Source organism: Stegastes partitus, unplaced genomic scaffold, assembly GCF_000690725.1.
Source record: "Stegastes partitus isolate 25-593 unplaced genomic scaffold, Stegastes_partitus-1.0.2 Scaffold507, whole genome shotgun sequence".
NCBI lineage: Eukaryota > Metazoa > Chordata > Actinopteri > Pomacentridae > Stegastes > Stegastes partitus.
In genome coordinates, this window is record NW_007578238.1 from 61,393 (window position 1) to 82,990 (window position 21,598).

General features: G+C 41.4%; 2 protein-coding genes across 2 annotated transcripts in view; both read left to right on the forward strand.

Annotated features, from left to right (window-relative positions):
• Positions 1 to 129: 129 nt before the first annotated feature.
• thop1 (thimet oligopeptidase 1) lies at positions 130 to 13,685 on the forward strand. Its single transcript, XM_008287552.1, has 14 exons — positions 130 to 230; positions 2,800 to 3,006; positions 5,158 to 5,306; positions 5,541 to 5,648; positions 7,115 to 7,217; positions 7,781 to 7,938; positions 8,439 to 8,574; positions 9,832 to 9,974; positions 10,227 to 10,450; positions 10,982 to 11,183; positions 11,319 to 11,505; positions 11,989 to 12,117; positions 12,390 to 12,526; positions 13,391 to 13,685. The coding sequence occupies exons 1-14, from the start codon at positions 218 to 220 to the stop codon at positions 13,550 to 13,552; spliced, it is 2,058 nt and encodes a 685-aa protein (XP_008285774.1). The 5' UTR covers positions 130 to 217; the 3' UTR covers positions 13,553 to 13,685.
• A 6,858-nt stretch (positions 13,686 to 20,543) lies between these two features.
• Positions 20,544 to 21,598, forward strand: part of nwd1 (NACHT and WD repeat domain containing 1) — a 17,732-nt gene continuing 16,677 nt past the window's right edge. Inside the window, exon 1 of the mRNA XM_008287567.1 lies at positions 20,544 to 20,639. Within this exon, the coding sequence (XP_008285789.1) occupies positions 20,544 to 20,639 (96 nt within the window). The remainder of the gene's footprint in view (positions 20,640 to 21,598) is intronic.

The following is a 21,598-nucleotide window of genomic DNA, read 5'->3' on the forward strand; positions in this document are numbered from 1 at the left end:
GATCATTATAAAGCATTATAAATGCATTATAATGATGTACCCATACATAGACAGGACCTTCATAGGATGTGGTATTATAAGACCTTTTAGTACCGCTCCTAAGTGTTATTTTGAAATGTGTGAGCGGAGGTGATTTTGTCCCTCTTTAATCCGAACCCACTGAGCTGCTGTCAGTTTTCCACACGGACCGAACCAACCTTCATTCAGTTAGAGAACCATGGGGCCGACAGGTGAGTTATGACCTGATGTTTTTAATGCAATGTGGCTGATTTTGAATGTACAACCCCTTGTTTGATCGGCGGGCTTCTTCTCTGTCTGTCTCCGCGTTTGTTTACTCTTCATTGGCTTTGATCGTTAGAGCTAACGGCCAGGTAGCATGCTAGCGCCCGATTTAGTTAATTCAAAGTCCACAGAAGAAGAATTCATCGTTAGCTGTTGGTTCAGTGCAGGATAAACAAGAAGGAAACTGTTTAATTCATCGACTGTCTGTTTGTTCGCAGCTATTCTGTTTGAATTTGTCTCCCGGTGTTTGTAGCATGTTAGCTAAGTAATTGCTTATTCACCGAGCTAACCAACTAACCGTCTATGAAGCAATGTGTTGTTCTTGAACGGGGGAGCTGCCTCAGACACAGTGTGGATTACAGGTGCATTACCGATAACAGGTAAACAATCTCCAGATGCTTTCCGCTAGAAATGCAGTGAAATAAGAATTCGCCAAACTCCCTTCAAAAGTCGGTTGTGTTAAAATTCACGCAGGTCGCGGGCGAGCATATGACCTCGTTAACCAACACGGAATATTTCTTCTAAACCTTTACAACCTGTTTATAAATTCGGCATAGAGCTACGTACCAAACAACACTTATTTTCTGTAATTAACGCTTTACATCAGAGGTCAACGGAGCCACTGACACATCTTGGGGTGACACAAAACCAAAGCCCATAACTGAGTTTCAGAAATTCAATTATGCTGTTGTTGTATATACCATACAATTAAACTATGTCATAATTTGAGTTGGGAAATCACATGATCACTCTGAATTCTTGTTTTTACCAATAATGTTATTAATTTTCTGATGTGCATAGACTAATACAGTTTATGGTTTTGTTATTTGGGAGACAATCATTCAAAATAGCCCAGGAGAAGATGCTTTGTCATTAAAAAAAAAAAAAAAAAAAAAGTTCATCCACTGCTGCAGATATCTTGGTGTGAATCTGAAAAATATTAATACAGATCTCGCTGCTGTCTGTTGCAGCACATATTTAATAAATCCAAAGCAAAGACTCTTATAAAAAACTGGAACCAGCCAGCTTCAGCTCCTGTCAACACTTTGAGGACTGTGCATGTGCCTCCATCAACTAAAGGCACTAACTGTTATTGGCTCTCTCTGTTATGTACATGGAAGTCCGCGTTGTCGACTGGCTGCTGTTGCACATTGCTGTTATCGTCTAATGGTGCACTCAGACACCTTAGCTGCATGCACATAAACGTTGGCATCAGTGTTTCAGTGAATGAACTTGACCTATCAGATTCGGGCTGGCTACAGAGACGACCCCCTGCAGACCCCACTGCTTCTTATCGCTGGTTTTGGTAGAAAAGCTGACTGGGATTTTGTCTTTTTAAAGTTAAAGCTAAGACTGCCAGAAACAAGATTCCCCAGTTTGAAGGAATTAGAATTTAATTGTTTGGCCTCATCCTTAAGCATTCTGTCTTGAGGAAACCAGGTGACGCTCAGCACCTGCTCAGTACATCCCACAGGTGACGCATGGTGGTGGCATCATAATGCCATGGGAATGTTTTTTTAGTGCAGAGGATAGAGAGAACTGGTCGGGGTTAGGAGAAAGTTGGTTCACCCTACAACAGATGCTTAATCATACAGCCAAGACAACACTGGAGTGACTTTGAGACAAGTCTGTGAATATCCTTCAGTAATCCCGTCAGAGCCCTGACTTGAAGCCAATAGAACAACCCTGGAGAGATACAGGGCGACGCTAACTTTTACATTTAGGGGTTTAGCTCTTAATCTGGGTGTATCATAAATCTTTCACTACCAATCACAGGTGTAACCAATTTGGACTTAACGTTGTGTTGTTATGAAGAGAATGACACACCTTGATCTTTTAGAGGTGATCTCCGGTTTTTCTAACAATAATAAATGAAAAATACAATACATCATGTAATAATCTACCTGCTGCACTTCCACAAGAGGACAGTACCAAGGACTGAGATTATATATGGACAGTGGGTGTGCAGCTAGCAGCAGTGCTGGGATTATTACTAACTGGTCAACAGTAGCAGCTACTGGCTTACTCCCAAATGTACAACATGCTGGCCCCTCCAAACCAAAAGTGATCTGATGCCCCACAAGGTGCTGCTCAGTCATGTTCCTGACATCAGCATGGGACTATACTCTTTGACAGCAGGAATCAGCTGCAGGTTAGCAAGTAAAAGGAAACACCACTATGGATGAACTATATTGGATTTTTGCAGATGTCCAATATTTGGAGCATTTTTAACACAGTTTGACCAATTTTCAATACATGCAAATATTTTTCCCCATAATTGCAAAGAACATGATTGATTTGTCTTAACCCACATTGTAATGCCCTCACCTGTCCTGTAACATCCTGTAATGTCCTCACCCGTCCTGTAACATAATGTCCTCACCCGTCCTGTAACGTCCTGTATTGTCCTCACCTGTCCTGTAATGCATTGCCTGTCCTGTAATGTCCTCACCTGTCCTGTAACGTCCTCGCCTGTCCTGTATTGTCCTCACCTGTCCTGCGGTCTCGTCGCTCCAGGTGAGGTGGTGTTTGGCAGCCCGGCGCCAGTCTGCTCTGACAACCGGCTGCGCTGGGACCTGAGCCCTGAGCAGATCCAGCAGCTCTCCGATGAGCTCATCGACAACACTAAGAAGGTGTACGACCGTGTCGGAGCCCTGGACCTTGACAGCGTCACCTTCGATAACACGCTGAAGGCGCTGGCAGATGTGGAGGTTGAGTACACCGGTCAGTGTCTACAATCAGCGGAATCTTCCTTCATCTGCTAATGCTGATCATTCACAGCATCTTCACATCTGAACATTTAACAAACACACACACCAGGGTTTTTCCTGCTCATATTGGACCTTTTTGGCAGTGACCACCCCTAGTTAACAAAGCTGTTCTATTCTAATGTTTTGTTTTGTTTTGTTTTTTTGTTTAAATCATTTTGATGCTCGCTCTCATGTATTTAGTCTTCTCTGGGATCATGAACAAAATCTGCTCCTGACAGGTTTGACAGTTTAAAATTGAATCCACAGTTAGCTGGTTAATGCATTAATCCTGCTTCATGGCACAAACACAACACACAGCAATGTATTTAAGAACAACCTGACATCAGAAATTTGGTTCTCTGCTGGTGAGAATATTGAAAGGTCAAGATAAGTTGTTTGAAAATGAAATTCAGAAGATGGCATGGCAGATAACACAGAGAGATTTCAATGTAAAATACAACAGATTTTTTTGTTTTTTAATGTGACTTTTAATTTTCAATTATTAAAACTGAAAAGAAAAAACAAACAACTTAAAATGTTACTAAAACAAAATTAAACTCCACCTTGAAACAGTTTCATGCTGCCATGTTTCCTGGTTATAATTTACCTCCAGACATTTCTGTAGTGTGTCCAGCTCACCGATGATGAACCTGAATGTAAAGAGGTCAAACATGTAGCATGTACCTGACAGCGCAGTGGGTTCGCTCGTCCATTGTGAGTGCTGCAGCGAAGCCCTGAGTCAGCAGCGTCAGTGTGTGCTGGTAAAGACTCATCAGCAATTTGCAGAGAAAGCAGCTGAACCAGCTGCTGCTGCCACAATAGAGACGAAGGCTTTGTTTGGAGGCAACTGAAAACCTGAAAACACCTGCAGCACTGATGCTGCTGCAGGAGGAAACACACCCTCTGGTTAATCACTGAATGAGATCACTGTAACTCCATCTGTTTACAGGACGTTAGTGGTTATTGATTAGTGACAGAGTGCAAGAGGAGAAGGCAGATTAAAACTGTGGGAGCTAAATTCTTCCAGGAAAACAGAAGGACTGATGAAATATATGAACCTATTTTATTTACTGAGCTAAAATTAGAAAATAAAACAATGAAATTATAAATCATCAACATACCAAAGAAGAATTATCACAATGTTATGACAATTATGTGACAAGCTATATTAAACTAGGTAATAGTTAAAAAACAATTAGTTATTAGATGCTGATCTGTAATGGTAAGATACTAATAAAATTACTAGGTACAAAATGAATGCTATTATACAGACAAAATGAATACAGAAATAATTAAATACTAAAGTGTTTGTTTGGGACAATACATTCCAATTATGAGATTGTATATACTTAGAGGTGAAAAATAAAAGCTGTGAACATATTTCTTATATTTATATGTAAATTTTTTTCTGTCTCGTACATGTGTATCTCTGCGTTTAATGCTGCTATCAACAACGTGAATTTCTCCACTGTGAGATAAATAAAGGCATATCTTATCTTATCTTATATGAAGACATTTACCTGTGCCTTTCCTCAAGCCTTGCCGCACCTGGTTAGCCTTCTAGCTTTACAAACGAGTAAGAATTCGACCCAGGTGCTATGTCACACACAACTAGCCAATAGTCATGCAGAAGAACTGAAAGACACACTGTGGGGACATGCAAGACTTTAATTAGCTAAAAAGGGGCATAACATGGGATCTCTAAGAAAACCTCCAAGGTGCTGACATGATACTAATCAAAATTTTAGGACCAATCATTCAAATTATAAGATAATATATGTAAACTATAAATGTGGAAACTTAGTCGAAGTCACAGAATGAACTTTAAAGATACTAAAGCAAAGTTATAAAAAGTGATTAGGAGCCAAAACAAAGTGAGTCAGAGAAATGACAGGAAGTAAATCAAAATTACACGATACTAAAATTACATTTGAGGGTTAAAACAACCAACTTGTAAATTTCCATTTTGGGGCAATTAATGTAGGAGATATTTAGATGCTTGTTTTTTGTCTGACTTCGCCCCTTTAGCAGAGGCGATATCTGACAACTCATCTCTTGTGTCCCCGCCCCTCTCCTGTCTGACCCCGCCCCTCTCCTGTCTGACCCCGCCCCTTCTTCATATCAGTCCAAAGGAACATGTTGGACTTTCCGCAGCATGTTTCGCCCTGCAAGGATGTCCGAGCTGCGAGCACTGAGGCCGACAAACGTCTGTCCGAGTTTGACGTGGAGATGAGCATGAGGGAGGACGTCTACCAGAGGATTGTTGCTCTGGAGGTGAGCTGACATCACAGTACTGTTGACCAATCAGCATGCAGATGTTGACTGGTGGACAGGCCTGTCATTAATCCTTGTTTATCTGTCCACACTTCTACATAGTACATTTGGCCCAGAATTGAACTGTGAAAGCTGCAGTGTGCAATGTGTGTTGTAACCACACCGGCTTCAGTTCTGCTCTGGTTTTCGGGTTACTGTAGGTTATCAGTTCCCTGTTTCTATTTCCGTCTGCAGAAGAAGATCGATGCTGACAGCCTCACTGCAGAGTCGAAGCGTTACATGGAGCGTCTGATCAAACTGGGGAAGAGGAACGGCCTCCACCTGCCCAAAGAAACACAAGAGGTGATGCTGCCTCCTGCTTTTTAACCTTTGACTCTTCTGCTTCTCTGCCCTGTAGACCACCACTGTCCCACTACTACCTTATTCAGCAGGATTTAAAGTGTTGATATTCAGATTTTTGGTTTCTCTTTTGGGCTGCAAGGTGGCTTGGTGGTTAGCACCGTTGCCTCGCAGCAAGGTCGCTGGTTCGCATCCCGGTGGGGGCACCAGGATTTTTCTGTGTGGAGTTTGCATGTTCTCCCCGTGCAGCGTGGGTTCTCTCCAGGTTCTCCAGCTTCCTCCCACAAGGTGCAAAAACATGTTGAGGTTAATTGGTGATTCTAAATTGTCCGTAGGTGTGAATGTGAGTGTGCTTGGTTGTCTGTCTCTAAGTGTAGCCCTGTGATAGACTGGTGACCTGTCCAGGTGTCCCCTGCCTTCACCCTGAGTCAGCTGGGATAGACTCCAGCCCCCCCACGACCCTAGTGAGGATTAAGCGGTGTATAGATAATGGATGTATGGATGGTTTCTCCTTTCCTTCAGTGTGTTATAACGCAGTTTTTTGTGCATGTAAAAGTTCAGCAAACTTACAAAACCCTAAATCCATGTCAAAAAGGAGTTACTCTTTCCCATAGAAAACTCTGCTCCTGCCCTACCAGAAACACCTCATTTGAAGTCCAGGCTTTTCTTCCATTACTTACCTTTGTCAACATGTAACATATTTGCTTAACACCTTCCTAGCAGCTAGTATGACACACCCAAAAAACTAAGAGAAGGTGGGAAAGAAACAATCACAAAGCAGAACATGGGCTCTGCAACACACAGGATCTCCATGAATTAAGTTAATTTATGTGAAATATTTAAAAGAACCTGTGCTGCTGATCACTGGCTCCCAGTAACTGGTAGTCATTGGTAAAATGTATAAAATCCATATATCACTGTGTATTTACTTTATACTGTGGTGTCACTAACGATCACACTGTTGGAGATTAGTTCATGGTCATCATCAGTTTATGGACAAAGAAAGTAACCCGACAAAAGGATTTTTGTGTTTGACTCAATTGAATACCTGACAAATCAAACTACTTCAACATGAACGACCGCCAAAATAGTCTAATAGAACAAACATATTACAGAAGTAATCACAGGTAAATGTAAGTTATTCAATGATATATATATTCAGAAATAAATGTGGCATTTACAATCATTTTGTCTCTCTTTTGAAAGTGGTTTTTGGTCACAGAAGTCTTGAGTTGCTCCAATAACTGATTGGAGACGAGAGGCTTCTCTGTACACAGCTGCCTTAGCGAGCTGCTGTTGCACCCTGCATGTGAGGTGTTTAGGGAACATCGGTAAACTGTAGTGTCTATTGATAAGGTTCAGTCAGAGTTTTGGGTACATTTGTATTTATATTTGTATAAGTCTTATTTTGATGCAAATTTCTGTGTGTCCTAATGTCTGATTTCTCTCTCTCCTCTCTGCTGTAACAGGTGATTAAGACCATCAAGAAGAAGCTGAGCAACCTGTGCATCGACTTTAACAAGAACCTGAACGAGGACACGACCAGTCTGTCCTTCACCAGAGACGAGCTGGGTGAGTTCTGACCTGACTAATCTTGATGGAAAGAAATGACAATGGAGGTACAGGGTTACCAGACTGAGATCTTTGAGAAAGATTATGGGTTTAATAGTAGCCTGTACTCTGGAAAAATGTAATCCTTAAAACAAATAAAATAAAATAAAAATATAAAGACGGACTGAGATGGTCTGAAAATGACTCGAGGTTTCAGCCAGGGTTGTATGATCCAGTGTTCAAAGAAGAGCAGGCTTAACAGCATCGTTAAGGTTTCAGAAAATTATGAATTTATGAGCAAATTATGGCCCTGAAAATCCATCCATCCATTATCTATACAACGCTTAATCCTCAGCACTTGCAGATTTTCTGGAAATAAACAAAAAGAAGGTTGTACTGTATAAACAATGCAGCTGTTCGAGATACGTTGTGACATGAGATCCTAAACGCCTGTCACGTACTTTGGCAACATTGCAGATGTTGTGATGAGAGAACATCTGTCACACCAAATTAAGGAAGCTGTTAATGTAATCACAAACAGGAGTCTGTGCATTTCTGTTTATTAATTAGTGAAACTTTTGCAGGCGGCCTCCCTGAGGACTTCCTGAGCTCTCTGGAGAAGGACGGAGACAAGCTGAAGGTCACCCTAAAGTATCCTCATTACTTCCCCACCATGAAGAAATGCTTCGTCCCAGAAACCCGCAGGAAGCTGGAGGAGGCCTTCAACTCTCGCTGCAAGGAGGTGAGTGAGGAGAATCAGTCCTGCTGCTGCTTCATCTGAACAGCTCATCAGGAAAAATATGAAAGAGTCTGAGTTCGGACAGGTTGGCAGGTGTTTTTGCACCTGTAAAGATGATTGAAATAAAATCCATACAGACCAGTAAATACCTCACCGTGAGGAGCCAGAGGAGACATGAACACAAATTAAAACCCTGAAGTAAACATCTTTGTTTACCTACATTTTGTTGGCTGTTGTTCAAACACAATAACTCTCCTGCCAGCATTTTATGGTGAGATATGTGTAAAAACAGAACAGTTTCATGTATTTTTTTACTTGATGTAAAGACTAATATAAAAATCTGCAAGTGTTGTCATATCAAGTGATGACAAATCTGTAGCCCACACTGTTCTGGAAAAACAAGGATACAGCTTGTTTGGCTGATTCTTGTCATGAGCAAGATAAGAGCTTCGAGCACAGAAACCAGGTTCTGGTCTTTGCTTTACAGTCCTGTGTGTTTGCAGGAGAACTCAGTGATCCTGAAGGAGCTGGTGGAGCTCCGGGCTCAGAAGAGCTCTCTGCTCGGCTTCACCACACACGCCGACTTCGTCCTGGAGATGAACATGGCCAAGTCTGGGAAGAAGGTGGCCAGCTTCCTGGGTGAGTCAACAGACTGTTTCTGAAATTTCAGACACAAAACAGAAATTACTTCTTGATCCTCTGAAACCTGTGACGTGTGAGCAGCTGCTAGGGTGGGTGATCTGAATTTGGTGTATGATCTGCTCTGAGATCAACTCATTATTCAACACTGTCAATCAGCTGCTTCTCCAGTGAGTCTTTCGTGCTGCAGATGGCCTCCAACTCCACCTTCTTGGACTGCAGCTGGCAACGGTAGTCCTTGTTCTGCTCTCCAGGAGACCCACTGTGAGCTGGAGGTCCACTTCAGCCATAACCTGCAGCAGGTAGAGAACTGGTTCAAGTTATAGTTTAGTACACCGAGCTAACTGAGGCTGCAGAACAGAACAAGGATGCCCATGATGAGATAGCCGACTCCCATCGCTAACTGCTGTCCACCCGCAGGAAGAAAGACTCACTGGAGAGGCAGCTGAATGACACTGAGCACTCCCACAACAGTGATGTGCTTGGAAGGAAAACAGAACATGGGACAGGACTGGACTGAACTTTCAAAAGAAGCATCAAAGCTGCGAAACTACAAAATCACTGCTTCCAATCAGAACTTTTAATGTAAAATCAGAGCAAAAACAGAAATCAGAGATTTGTGAGTTAAGGTGAAGTGACAGACTTGTAGCCACACAACCATGTGCACCACTAATCATGCATCCACTTGAGTTTGTGCTCCTGTCACATTTTCTATTTATTCATTTTACAAATATTGAAAAAGTCTAGAATAAACATGTACAGCATTTGTCCATTTTTAATTTGTTTACTCTGAGTAAACACAGGATGCTGTTCGGCCAAAGAGTCCCTGAATTTTTGTTGCAGCTGAGTCACTAATGACTTTCCAGTTGCATTTTTTTATTTAGTTTTATTTTAGTCTAGTTATTGTAAATGATTTATTTTTGGGGGGGATTTTTAAAATTAGACATTTAGAATATGTGATTTTGATTCATATATCACAGAATTCTAGTGATGGTAAAAAAACAATACTTTGTGTTTTCTCAGTTTCCTGCTGATAAATTGTCATTTCAGTCACTTTGGTTTCCTAAAACCACCGGAGGGCTTTGGTATTCAGAGGGTTAATACACCTGTGTTTACATTACTGTGACAAGTCAGGTGTCTGCCATGAAAAAGATGAACCCGTTTGGTCATTTGGAAACATTTTAGAGGTCCGATGTCTTTTATTGTTCCAGTGGTTTTATTGTTAAAGACTTTCTCTCTCTGTCCGTTGTCTTTTAGAGGAGCTGGCTCGTAAGCTGAAGCCTCTGGGCGATGAAGAGCGAGCTGTCATCCTAAAACTGAAGGAGAAGGAGTGTCAGAAGAGAGGTCTGCCTTTCAACGGAGAGCTGCACGCCTGGGACACCCGCTACTTCATGACCCAGGTAAGAGTGAGCAGGATAGTGGGTAATGTCTTCAGTTTGTCCTCATCAGGATGCTGTTGTCTCACTGTCACCATGGATACAGACACAACGGTGAAGGAGTACTCATGCTTTACATGGGGAGGGCCTGTGGGTTTGTTTTTCTACACACTTCTGCTCCTCCTCTTCATCACTATGCTGCTCATCATCGTTTTCTTATGTTTCTTCCTTAATAAACCCCCCTTTCTCCTTTTCCTCCTTTTCGTCGCTCGTCAGGTGGAGGAGACTCAGTATGCGGTGGACCAGAACCTGTTAAAGGAGTATTTTCCCATGGAGGTGGTCACTCAGGGTCTGCTGGACATCTACCAGGAGCTGCTGGGTCTGTCCTTCCAGCTGGTGGACGGAGCTGCTGTCTGGCATCCTGACGTTACTCTGTACTGTGTGAAGGACCGTAGCAGCGGCCAGGTGGTCGGGCAGTTCTACCTGGACCTCTACCCCCGGTCAGTACCCCAGTCTGAAACCGTTTATGACCTGCTCTCCCCAGCAAGTACTTTATTTTCACAAACCTCCACCAGCATGGAAACAAAAGGTTCACACAAAGAGAAAGATGATAAAGAACAGACTTCCTCTTCCATATCACGTTTTGAAAAAAAGAACAATGAAAATATATTTTTACTAAAAAAGGAGATATTCTACAAATAGATGCTGACAATTCCTACTAAGTGTCAAGAACAGTGAAAACAAACCATTTAAAACTGCACAATATCAATACATTTAGAAAATTGAAAACAACACAAATATAAACAAACAAAAAATGAGTGATATAATTGTGAAGCTGATGTCTGGAGCAAAAAAAAAACAATAAAAGATGACATGGTGTACATGTATGGAAACAAAAAGAAAATGAAAACATAGCTATAGATAGATAAGAGGAGATGCATTGCTGACATCCAGCTATTTTAAACCACATGAGGAACTGGTGTTTGTTGTAATTTCTCCCTGCTGTAATCTCTTGTTCCTGTCCCCTGCAGGGAGGGTAAGTACGGTCACGCCGCCTGCTTCGGCCTGCAGCCCGGCTGTCTGCTGTGTGATGGCAAGCGCCAGATGTCGGTGGCCGCTATGGTGGCCAACTTCAGCAAGCCGACAGCAGACGCTCCGTCGCTCCTGCAGCACGATGAGGTGGAGACGTACTTCCACGAGTTCGGTCATGTCATGCACCAGCTGTGTGCTGAGGTGAGCAGACGAACCAGAGACTTTACTTCTGAGGGACTGAAACTGCGCAGTCCGATTGTTTATCTGTTCTCAAATCATAACATACATCAGCGAACTGAGGTCAAAGTAAGTAAAATCCACCTCCCATGTGTGCAGGCGGACTACGCCATGTTCAGCGGGACTCATGTGGAGCGGGACTTTGTGGAGGCTCCATCTCAGATGTTGGAGAACTGGGTTTGGGAGAAAGAGCCTCTGCAGAGGATGTCCAAACACTACAAGACCGGCAACCCCATCCCCGACGAGCTGCTCGACAAACTCATCAAGTCCCGCCTCGCCAACACCGGTAGGTTTCACAAAGGAAACGGTAACACTGCAGCAGCACTCAGTCCTTGTTTTGTGTCTCTATGCAGTGGTTTTGTTTGTCTCTGTGGTCAGTTTACGTGTCTTTGTGATCGTTTGTCTGCCTTTGTAGTTATCTGCTGAGTTCTATATTCGGCTGTAAAGTGCTGACAGAAATGTGATGTAAATGTCAATAATCTAATGTACTTAAGAAATAGTTGTAGGCCTTATTTATAAAGGTGCTGATTGACAGTCTGTGCAGTATTGAACGGTCTTTAGACTCACATGTAATGTGGTGAACGCTGCAGAAACACTGATTGCAGTGTGAAGTTTTTTCTCTGCTAACAAAAAAAGAATCTGTCACCAGAATTACAGACTCCACATTTAATAAAATGATAACGCTGAAAAGTACAGACTCTGTTATCAGTTACCTCTCCTCAGCTGGTCCAGGGTCACTGTTGACATGTTCGGTGTGGTTGTCCTGCAGGTCTGTTCAACCTGAGGCAGATCGTTCTGGCCAAAGTGGATCAGGCTCTGCATACCAGGAAAGGACTGGACCCTGCAGAGGAGTTTGGACGCCTGTGTCAGGAAACCCTGGGAATCCCTGCTTCACCAGGTCTCCTACACACACACACACACGGACTTCTTTGTGACTTGTTGACATTTTTAGGACTCTAAACCTGAATCTAAAAATGTAAATGTAAAGATGGGACCTGTTGTATTGGTTATTTTTATTTGCAGACTGTGGTTGTGAACAGCAGCAGATTTAAATGTAACATGTAGCAGTTTCAGAAAAAACTCATGTTTCCATAAAAATAACAAAACTTTTAATGAAAGCAGACATCTAAACTTCCCCGACCTTTGACCTTTCTCCTTTCTGTCCTGCAGGAACCAACATGCCAGCGACGTTTGGACATTTGGCAGGCGGTTATGATGCTCAGTACTACGGTTACCTGTGGAGCGAGGTGTTCTCCATGGACATGTTCTTCGCTCGCTTCAAACAGGAGGGAATCATGAACCCTAAGGTGAGCGACTTAGCCGACATGTCGCTACTACTGAATTTAGTGTCAGATCCATATTGTCAAACAAATCTCTTATTAAATTAAAACTCTATTAAACTACCAGAAGGAGAAATACAGCAGCTTTTAATGGGCGCGACTAAATTATTCAACTTGAAGCCTAATTAATGTCGACAACACAGCGTAATGAGCTTCAAATCTGGAAAACAACTGTAAAAAAAAAAAAAAAGTGGTTGGACATTTTGGCTTTTCCATCTGATGTTTTACAAACTAACTAATACAGATAACAGAGATCCTGGTTCACAGCTCTGAGTTTGTCGAGTTTAATGTCTAAAAAATATTAATAAAATGGCTGAAATTATTTTAAGACATAAAATGTCCCTCCAAAAAGTAAAAATTATTCATTATTAAATTGTAACAAAAATACAAGAATTACATTTCGAGCCATTTTTTTCCCCAAATTACTAAATATTTACAAACTGTCTGAAAAAATAAAAAGTGTTAACATTATTATTAGAAAAGTAGAAAAAATAAAAACAGTAATAATAATAAAATGACAAGAGCAAATGATCAAAATGTCCAAAAAAACATGAATAAAACATCAGAGAAATACTAATGAAATGTCCCAAAAATGTTATAGAAAAAAACAATAACATGTCCAAACAATATCACTAAAATTTACCAAAAATGTGCAAATTATTACATTGAAGACACTGAAAACATGTGGAACAAAGGAAATTGCTGTAATGACATTTCGAGGTGATATCGACAAACTACTGAATATTATAATAAATAAACAAAATGTCTAATTATTAAGCAATAATTCTGAAAAATAATAAACATGTGACTTTCTCCTGATTGGTTCTTCAGGTGGGCCTGGACTACAGGAAGTTCATCCTGCGGCCCGGCGGTTCGGAGGACGCCTCTGAGATGCTGAGGAAGTTCCTCGGGCGGGAGCCCAAGCAGGAAGCGTTCCTTCTGAGCAAAGGACTAACAATGGAGCAGGACTGCAGCACACCGTGTCCCTGCTGACCAATCACAGCAGCCGGCTCCGCCCCCCCAGCAGTAATGCACAGAAATCAACGGACTGAAGTTTTCTAGAAAACTGTAAAATGTTGGCCAACATGGAAAAAAAACGAATCGGAAATAAAATGATTTGAGGTGATTTCTGTGTGTCTCAATATCTGACGTTCTGCAGAGTCATGAATGAGAATTTGAACAATTATTTGCGGTCACTTTTGTCATCTATTCGTCGTTGAAGTCATTTTTAAAGAAAAAATGCCAAACATTCCCCACTGTGAGCCGGCCGTTTGAGAAGATTAACTCTTGGTTGTAATCTTGTTGTAATGTAATTAGTATTTTTGATTTTGAGTTGCAAACTAAAGACGTCTTCACCGTCAGGAAATTGACACGTTTCTTGCATTTCACATAAACAACTAACTGTGTTTGTAGTTCACATCTGTGTCTGTAGAGGACGATGTTTCTGGAAAGACAGTAGGTGTGTTCATACTACCTATAAACTACCTATATGGTATGCCAGAAAAAGCTTTAGTTTGTCCCAGTGCACAATACAACAAATGCAGTATGCTCTGAGCTGTAGGGGGCGCTCTAGCAGATGACATGTTAGGTTGCAGTACAGACTGCTACAGTCATAGTTTAAGGTACAATATCATGAAGTAGTATTTCCCAGTTATAAGTGTGCTGCTTGAAACCATAGATACCTTGTAAGAGAAGCTGTTGTGCGTACTTTAAGTAAAAAGAAGTACGGATGCAGCCAGTGTTATTGTATTTCCTGTGTCTGCCAGTAGAGGGCAGTGTTTCTGTAGTTCCCGTCTCTGTTTGTGGTAGACGTTTGTTGTTTTTTTTTTTTAGTTTCAAAGTTATATTCAAAGTCTTATTCTAAAAAATTAACTCGATAAAAAACAATACATCAATGCAGTTGGAAAAAACATAAAGTAGCATAAAATCGAACTACTCATGTGAAGCAGAAGTTGAGTTGACTGAATGTTTTCAGTATTAGGAGGTGTTTCCCAGCTGGAGCTGATGGTGTGAAGTCCTCAGAGAGCTGCAGGTCAACAGCTCTGCTTCTAAAAGAAACGAAAAAAAAAACAGCCTGAAGGTAAAACTGCAGAACAAACAGATTCACGTCATTGATTTTCAACAACATGCTCCAGCTCATTAACTGTAACTTTTTATAAGCTGCTAATTCAAAGACGCTGAAGACTGAAGAGATCTAAAAACAATGTTCTCCTGCAGGCTGGTCGCACCCAGTCATCCCTGGAAATGTTCTTTTCACAGCAGTCAATTAGGGAAAGTTGGTTTCTGGTTTTTCCAGGTAAGTGATCACTTTACAGGATTCCAGGTAGTTCTGTCAGGTGAACGTAGTCCAACATTAAATACAAGTACAATCAATCAAAGTGACAAATAATCATGACTACATTAATAGAAATAAAATGCTGCAGAGGCCTAAAGCAAGTCAAATCTGCTCTTGTTGAGATAAGTAGGACTGTTACAGTTAAATTGTTCAGCAGTTTCTATCTAAACTTTCCCTGTAAAAGCTTATCATTAGGATTAAAGGTTCATTAGTTTCACATCTATGTTTTGTTTATTTGATCTGTTATAGAAATATTGTTTTTAAATGTTTTTCTTTACTTAAAAAGCCCCTGTATGAGCCCCTCTGGCCCTTTATTTTTAACTAATGATGCGTGATATTAATCACCTTAACTGTTCAGACAAGCACTGCTTTACATCTAGTTTGCCACCAGAAGCTTATTTTTAAGATTCACACAGAAAGACAATACCTGGTGAAACAACAACACCTGCATGATGTCAGAAGTTGGTAACTGTCAGCAGAGCTGTACGGTACAGCTTTGTTATCCTCATTATCATCATCCATCTTCAGTGTAATTAGCGCTGAGCTGCAGCTGTGAGCACCAGCACCCGAGGGCCCCGGCAGCTCCCAGCGGCCTCGATCAGTAAACACTCAGCCGGGATGACTGCACCACCTGAGCAGGTGAGCTGGTACAGTGTGTGTAGTTCAGTCCATGTGGGCACAACGTAGAGAAACCCCTAAAGGAGAGGATTTCTCTGAGATTACAGAAATCATGGAAGTCGTCTCACTCTATCTTCTTTACCATCCATGTGTAAAGATAAAGATAACTTTATTGATCCCACAGTGGGGAAAGTTCACTGTTACAACAGCTCCAAAAAAGTGTACAGTCAGTGCAAGAATAGTTGGGAACACCCAGTGCAAAAAGTAGGAAAGAAACAGAAACCGAAAACACACAGTGCAAAAATTGCAAGACAAAAAAAACATTATATACAGAAGATTTTTATTTATTTATTTATTTTTTTTAAAGAAGACTATATACACAACTTGAGGTAGTCATGGTTATTGCACATAATGGAATGTGTTTGTTGGTGGAAAAAAAGGAAAAAGTGCAGCAGTAACAGAGGTACCAGTGGAATCTATAGTGCAGCGTTGTAAAGTCTGACTGTTGTTGGGATGAAGGACCTGCGGAAACGTTCCTTCTTACACTTTGGGTGTAACAGTCTGTCGCTGAATGCACTGCGTAAGGAGTTCACAGTCTGATGCAGAGGGTGGGAGGTGTTTCCTATGATGGCAGACAGTCTGGCCAGTGCCCTCCTCTCTCCCACNGATCACTTTACAGGATTCCAGGTAGTTCTGTCAGGTGAATGTAGTCCAACATCAAATACAAGTACAATCAATCAAAGTGACAAATAATCATGACTACATTAATAGAAATAAAATGCTGCAGAGGCCTAAAGCAGGTCTGACAAGAATCTGTCCAACAATATAATAAAATGAATCTGCTCTTTTTGAGATAAATAGGACTGTTACAGTTAAATTGTTTAGCAGTTTCTATCTAAACTTTCTCTGTAAAAGCTCATCATTAGAATTAAAGGTTCATTAGTTTCACATCTATGTTTCTTCATTTGATCTGTTACAGGAATATTGTTTTTAAATGTTTTTCTTTACTTAAAAAGCCCCTGTATGAGCCCCTCTGGCCCTTTATTTTTAACTAATGATGCGTAATATTAATCACCTTAGCTGTTCAGACAAGCACTGCTTTACGTCCAGTTTGCCACCAGAAGCTTATTTTTAAGATTCACACAGAAAGACAATACCTGGTGAAACAACAACACCTGCATGATGTCAGAAGTTGGTAACTGTCAGCAGAGCTGTACAGCACAGCTTTGTTATCCTCATTATCATCATCCATCTTCAGTGTAATTAGCGCTGAGCTGCAGCTGTGAGCACCAGCACCCGAGGGCCCCGGCAGCTCCCAGCGGCCTCGATCAGTAAACACTCAGCCGGGATGACTGCACCACCTGAGCAGGTGAGCTGGTACAGTGTGTGTAGTTCAGTCCATGTGGGCACAACGTAGAGAAACCCCTAAAGGAGAGGATTTCTCTGAGATTACAGAAATCATGGAAGTCGTCTCACTCTGTCTTCTTTACCATCCATGTGTAAAGATAAAGATAACTTTATTGATCCCACAGTGGGGAAAGTTCACTGTTACAACAGCTCCAAAAAAGTGTACAGTCAGTGCAAGAATAGTTGGGAACACCCAGTGCAAAAAGTAGGAAAGAAACAGAAACCGAAAACACACAGTGCAAAAATTGCAAGACAAAAAAAACATTATATACAGAAGATGTTTTTTTTTTATTTTTTAAAAGAAGACTATATGCACAACTTGAGGTAGTCATGGTTATTGCACATAATGGAATGTGTTTGTTGGTGGAAAAAAAGGAAGAAGTGCAGCAGTAACAGAGGTACCAGTGGAGTCTGTAGTGCAGCGTTGTAAAGTCTGACTGTTGTTGGGATGAAGGACCTGCGGAAACGTTCCTTCTTACATTTTGGGTGTAACAGTCTGTCACTGAATGCACTGCGTAAGGAGTTCACAGTCTGATGCAGAGGCTGGGAGGTGTTTCCTATGATGGCAGACAGTCTGGCCAGTGCCCTCCTCTCTCCCACCACCTCAATGGAGTCCAGGGGGCAGCCACAGACTGAGCTGGCTCTTTTTATCAGTCTGTTGAGTCGGCTCTTATCCCCCCTCCCCAGCACACTACTGCATAAGAGACCACTGATGCCACCACAGTCTCGTAGAACGTCCTCAGCAGTGGCCTGCACACGCCTGTTGTGTCTAAATAGGAGTGGAAACATACATTTGGGGCGGCAAGGTGGCGCAGTTGGTAGCACTGTTGCCTCGCAGCAAGAAGGTCGCCGGTTCGCGTCCTGGTAGAGGCACCGGGATCTTTCTGTGTGGAGTCTCCATGTTCTCCCCGTGCAGTGTGGGTTCTCTCCGGGTTCTCCAGCTTCCTCCCACACAGTCCAAAACCATGCTGAGGTTAATTGGTGATTCTAAATTGTCCGTAGGTGTGAATGTGAGTGTGCTTGGTTGTCTGTCTCTAAGTGTAGCCCTGTGATAGACTGNACTGGTGCTAGAAGTCAAACGTTTAGTGAAACGGAGGTCATCTGAGTGTAGTGAGGTGAATGAAGTATAAGGACAGCAGTCAGTGGTCCTGGCTGTAGCTACACCATGAAGACAAAAGAGCACTCCAGACAACTATGAGCAAACTTGTTTGTCATAATATTAATATCTTAATATTTCTCAAATGAAATTAAACTTAAAAAGTGCTTCCCAGAGCAAGCAAAGATATGTAAAGTATAAAGTTAAAACGCTTCACTTCGCCTGTGCTATCGTACATGGTTCAGGTGACATGTATATAAAAGTGTCGTCTCGACCCCACAGCAGATGGACTGTTTGATTCTGCTTTGATTTGCTTGTCTGACAGCTTCTCTGTTTTATGGTCAGATATGAGCAGTGAGAGGAAGGCCCTGCTGGAGAAGGCTTACCCAGAAGTCCTGTCCTTCTGTCGCAGTTTGGGACTGGTGTTTGAGGTCAGTCTGGACCTGTTTCCTCCTTAAACCTAAGATTTAACTTGATGACAGCACAATCGAGTGACTGGTGTAATGTTTAAATACACTGATGACCACCTGTCACTGAAACAGCTCTGAGCTGCTAAGGCCTGGACCAGGAACAGCCCATAAAAATTAAAATCAAAAATACTTTGACCCAGCTGTCTGTCCGTCACCATTTTGCTGAAGTGGTTCAGATCTTTACACCAGCTCACATCCAGCACCAGCGGCTTGCTTACTGTCTGATGTGTCCACCTTGCTCTGCTTCATCTGCCAGTGGTCAAAGTGTTTTGCTTCATTTCTATACATGCTGTGTCCGTATATACCTGCTCAGTGAGGTCACTTCCTCTCCAGGTTGTAGATCTGCGTTGGGGGATTCGAAATGTCCCGTCTGGAGACCACGAAGCCTGTGAGATCTTCCTGCAGGAGATCCAAACCTGTCAAAGGGTTTCAGCTGGTCCAGCGTTCACTGTGAGTGTTTCAACCTTTCTTAACGGATAATTCCAGCCTGCAATCTCTACCTCTGTTGTAAATATTCAGAGACAACAATGTATATCTGTGCAAAAATGCACAAGATCCCTGCAGCTTATAAAAAAAACTAGATTTTCACATGTGTAGTTTAAAATTTTTAAGGCATTTTTGACAATATTTGAGTTATTTTGAAAAAATGATTGGCATTTGGTACATTTAACTGTTATGTGTGTTGTTAATACTTGGCGGCATTTCTTTCATCATTTAGCTTTTGGGACAATTTTCCTCCATTAGTTTTGATTTTATTATGATTATTTTTGTTAGTTTTAAATTTATTTTTTGGCCTTTTTAAAAAATGTGACAGTGCAGTAGAGAGACCGACAGGACAGCTGGAGAGAAGGACCTACGGAAAAGGATCATGAGTGGGATTCGAACTCATGACCTCCACATCGNGTCAAAAATATGTGACAAATTTCCAACACCATTTCCCAAAGTACATGTAAGATTATTAACAAATACTCCCATCTGAGAAGTTGGAACAAGCTTATAAAAAGAGCTACACTTTTCAGCAGCTAGATGGTTTAAGGTTAGCTGACAGTTCACTTTAGCAGACATGTGCTGTAGCTCACAGTTCAGTTTGGGCAATGTTAGCTAGCAGCTAATTGTAGCAGCTAGCAGACCAGTTTTGGTTTAGTAGCTAACAGGAAGCTCACAGGTTAGTAAGAACAGTTTCGTTCCATTTAACAGTTCAAGTAGGTTAACAGGTAGCTAGCAGTTCAGTTTCGCTAAGAGCAGCTATTTGATCATTTTAGCTAAAGCAGGTTAGGGATAGCTAACAGGTGCTAACAGGTGTCTAATAGCAACAGTCCTATTTGGCTAGCTAGTAGCTAGCAGTTCGTTTTAGCTGCAATAGTTCAGCTTGGTCTGAGGAAGATAGCAGGTGGCTTTTGGCTAAGTGTGGCTAACTGTTCAATTTACCAGTTGGAGCTGTTTGCCTAAAGGTAGCTAGTTTAGTGGTTAAAATAGTTTAATAAAGAGGAGCTAGCAGTTCCTTTTAGCAGGTGAAACAGGTTAAGCATAACAGTAATTAAGAGGTATCTTATAGTAAACAGTTCAGTTTAGTGGTGGCATGGTTTAGCTTAGCATGACGTTTAATTTAGCAGAAAAAAAACAGTCTGTCTCAGGTTAAATTATGGCAGCAACAGACACTACATCTTGTAACTGTACCACAGATTGCTTCATAAAGTAATCAGCAGTGATGGAAAGGTATAATAATTTGTAGTAAACAGGTCACATCATGCAGAAACAAAAGGAAGACCTTTATCATCATTAGCAAGAATATTACAGTCAGAACATGAGATGACTGAAAAGTATTTTATTTTGAACTCTGTCAGTTTTATCTAGTTTAACTCGATTACAACAACAGTGCTCTACAGTAACACTAACAGATGCTCAGCAGCTACAACTGCAGCTCATGTGGGAGAAGTGGTTGTTTTGGAGGGAACTCTCTGAGGAGGTCCAACAGGCTGGAGACGGGAGAGCAGCTCAGAGAGCGAAGATCAGACGGCAGACGGAGAGGAACAGGACTGTGGTTTCAGGCTGAAGACGATGGCAGAGGGTACAGCGGCGGCAGGAGGACACGTCAGCCTGCAGGACATCCTGAGAGGAAGGACAGATGGAGCTAAGAGGACAAAGTCCAACATGGTCAGAGTGTTCATCAGCTCCACATTCACAGGTGAGAGCAGATCAAGTCAGTGTCTCGACATGATTAGACTGGAGCCAGGACTGCTCCTCTGCTCTGCATGTGTTGATGGACTCAGATAAGAACTAGAACCTCTAATAGTGATGATGATGATGACATTTCTCTAAATTTGTGGTTGAATAATATTAATAATAATAAATATGTCCGTAGACATGATGAGAATGTTTGATGATGTTCAACTACACAAAGTTTTCCACTTCAGTCCTGTTCTCTCTCTGTGTCACTTTACTGAGACATTGTGTTAAGGTCAAGGTCAATTTTATTTCTATAGCACATTTAAAAACAACCAGGCTTGACCAAAGTGCTTTACAAACTTATACTCAACACGAAAAGAACATATATGAGCAAACAATAAAAACCACACATATATATGCATCCATGATGTCGAGGTGAAGGCCATCGAGTAGAGGTGAGTCTTTAGCCGAGACTTAAAAGTTTCAGCAGTCTGAGCAGTCCTAATGTCCAGCGGTCGGTTTGGGGCCGGCCACTGAAAAGGCTCGGCCACCTTTGGTACAGAGTCTAGATCTGGGGACCTCCAGGTAATGTTGATATATTGATAACTTCTCATATATACCCCATAGAAACCTGGCTTTATCTGAAGAAGACACTTTAAATGTGTGTATAATATTGTAGGGTCTTCACCTTAACATTTTAATCAGCCAGGTAAATTTGCATAATTAATATTATTGTCAGTTCCTGTAAGTAATATTTAATTTGGTAAATATGTATTCTATATAATGGTATAGGGCCTTAATCTATAATTTAATATAGTAAAGTTATATTATATATAATACTCAAGGGTCTTGACCTTAACACTCAAATTAGTCATGATAATAATAATAATATAATTTTGTGGTGTCTTAATATTGTTATTATTACGACACTACAAAATTATTATTAT

What these genes read in the sequence shown, in the direction of transcription:
- thop1 (XM_008287552.1), top strand. An exon ending in CTTCACCAGAGACGAGCTGG is followed by an intron (nt 7,218 to 7,780) that starts GTGAGTTCTGAC and finishes AAACTTTTGCAG; the next exon opens with GCGGCCTCCCTGAGGACTTC. An exon ending in CCCGCTACTTCATGACCCAG is followed by an intron (nt 9,975 to 10,226) that starts GTAAGAGTGAGC and finishes GTCGCTCGTCAG; the next exon opens with GTGGAGGAGACTCAGTATGC.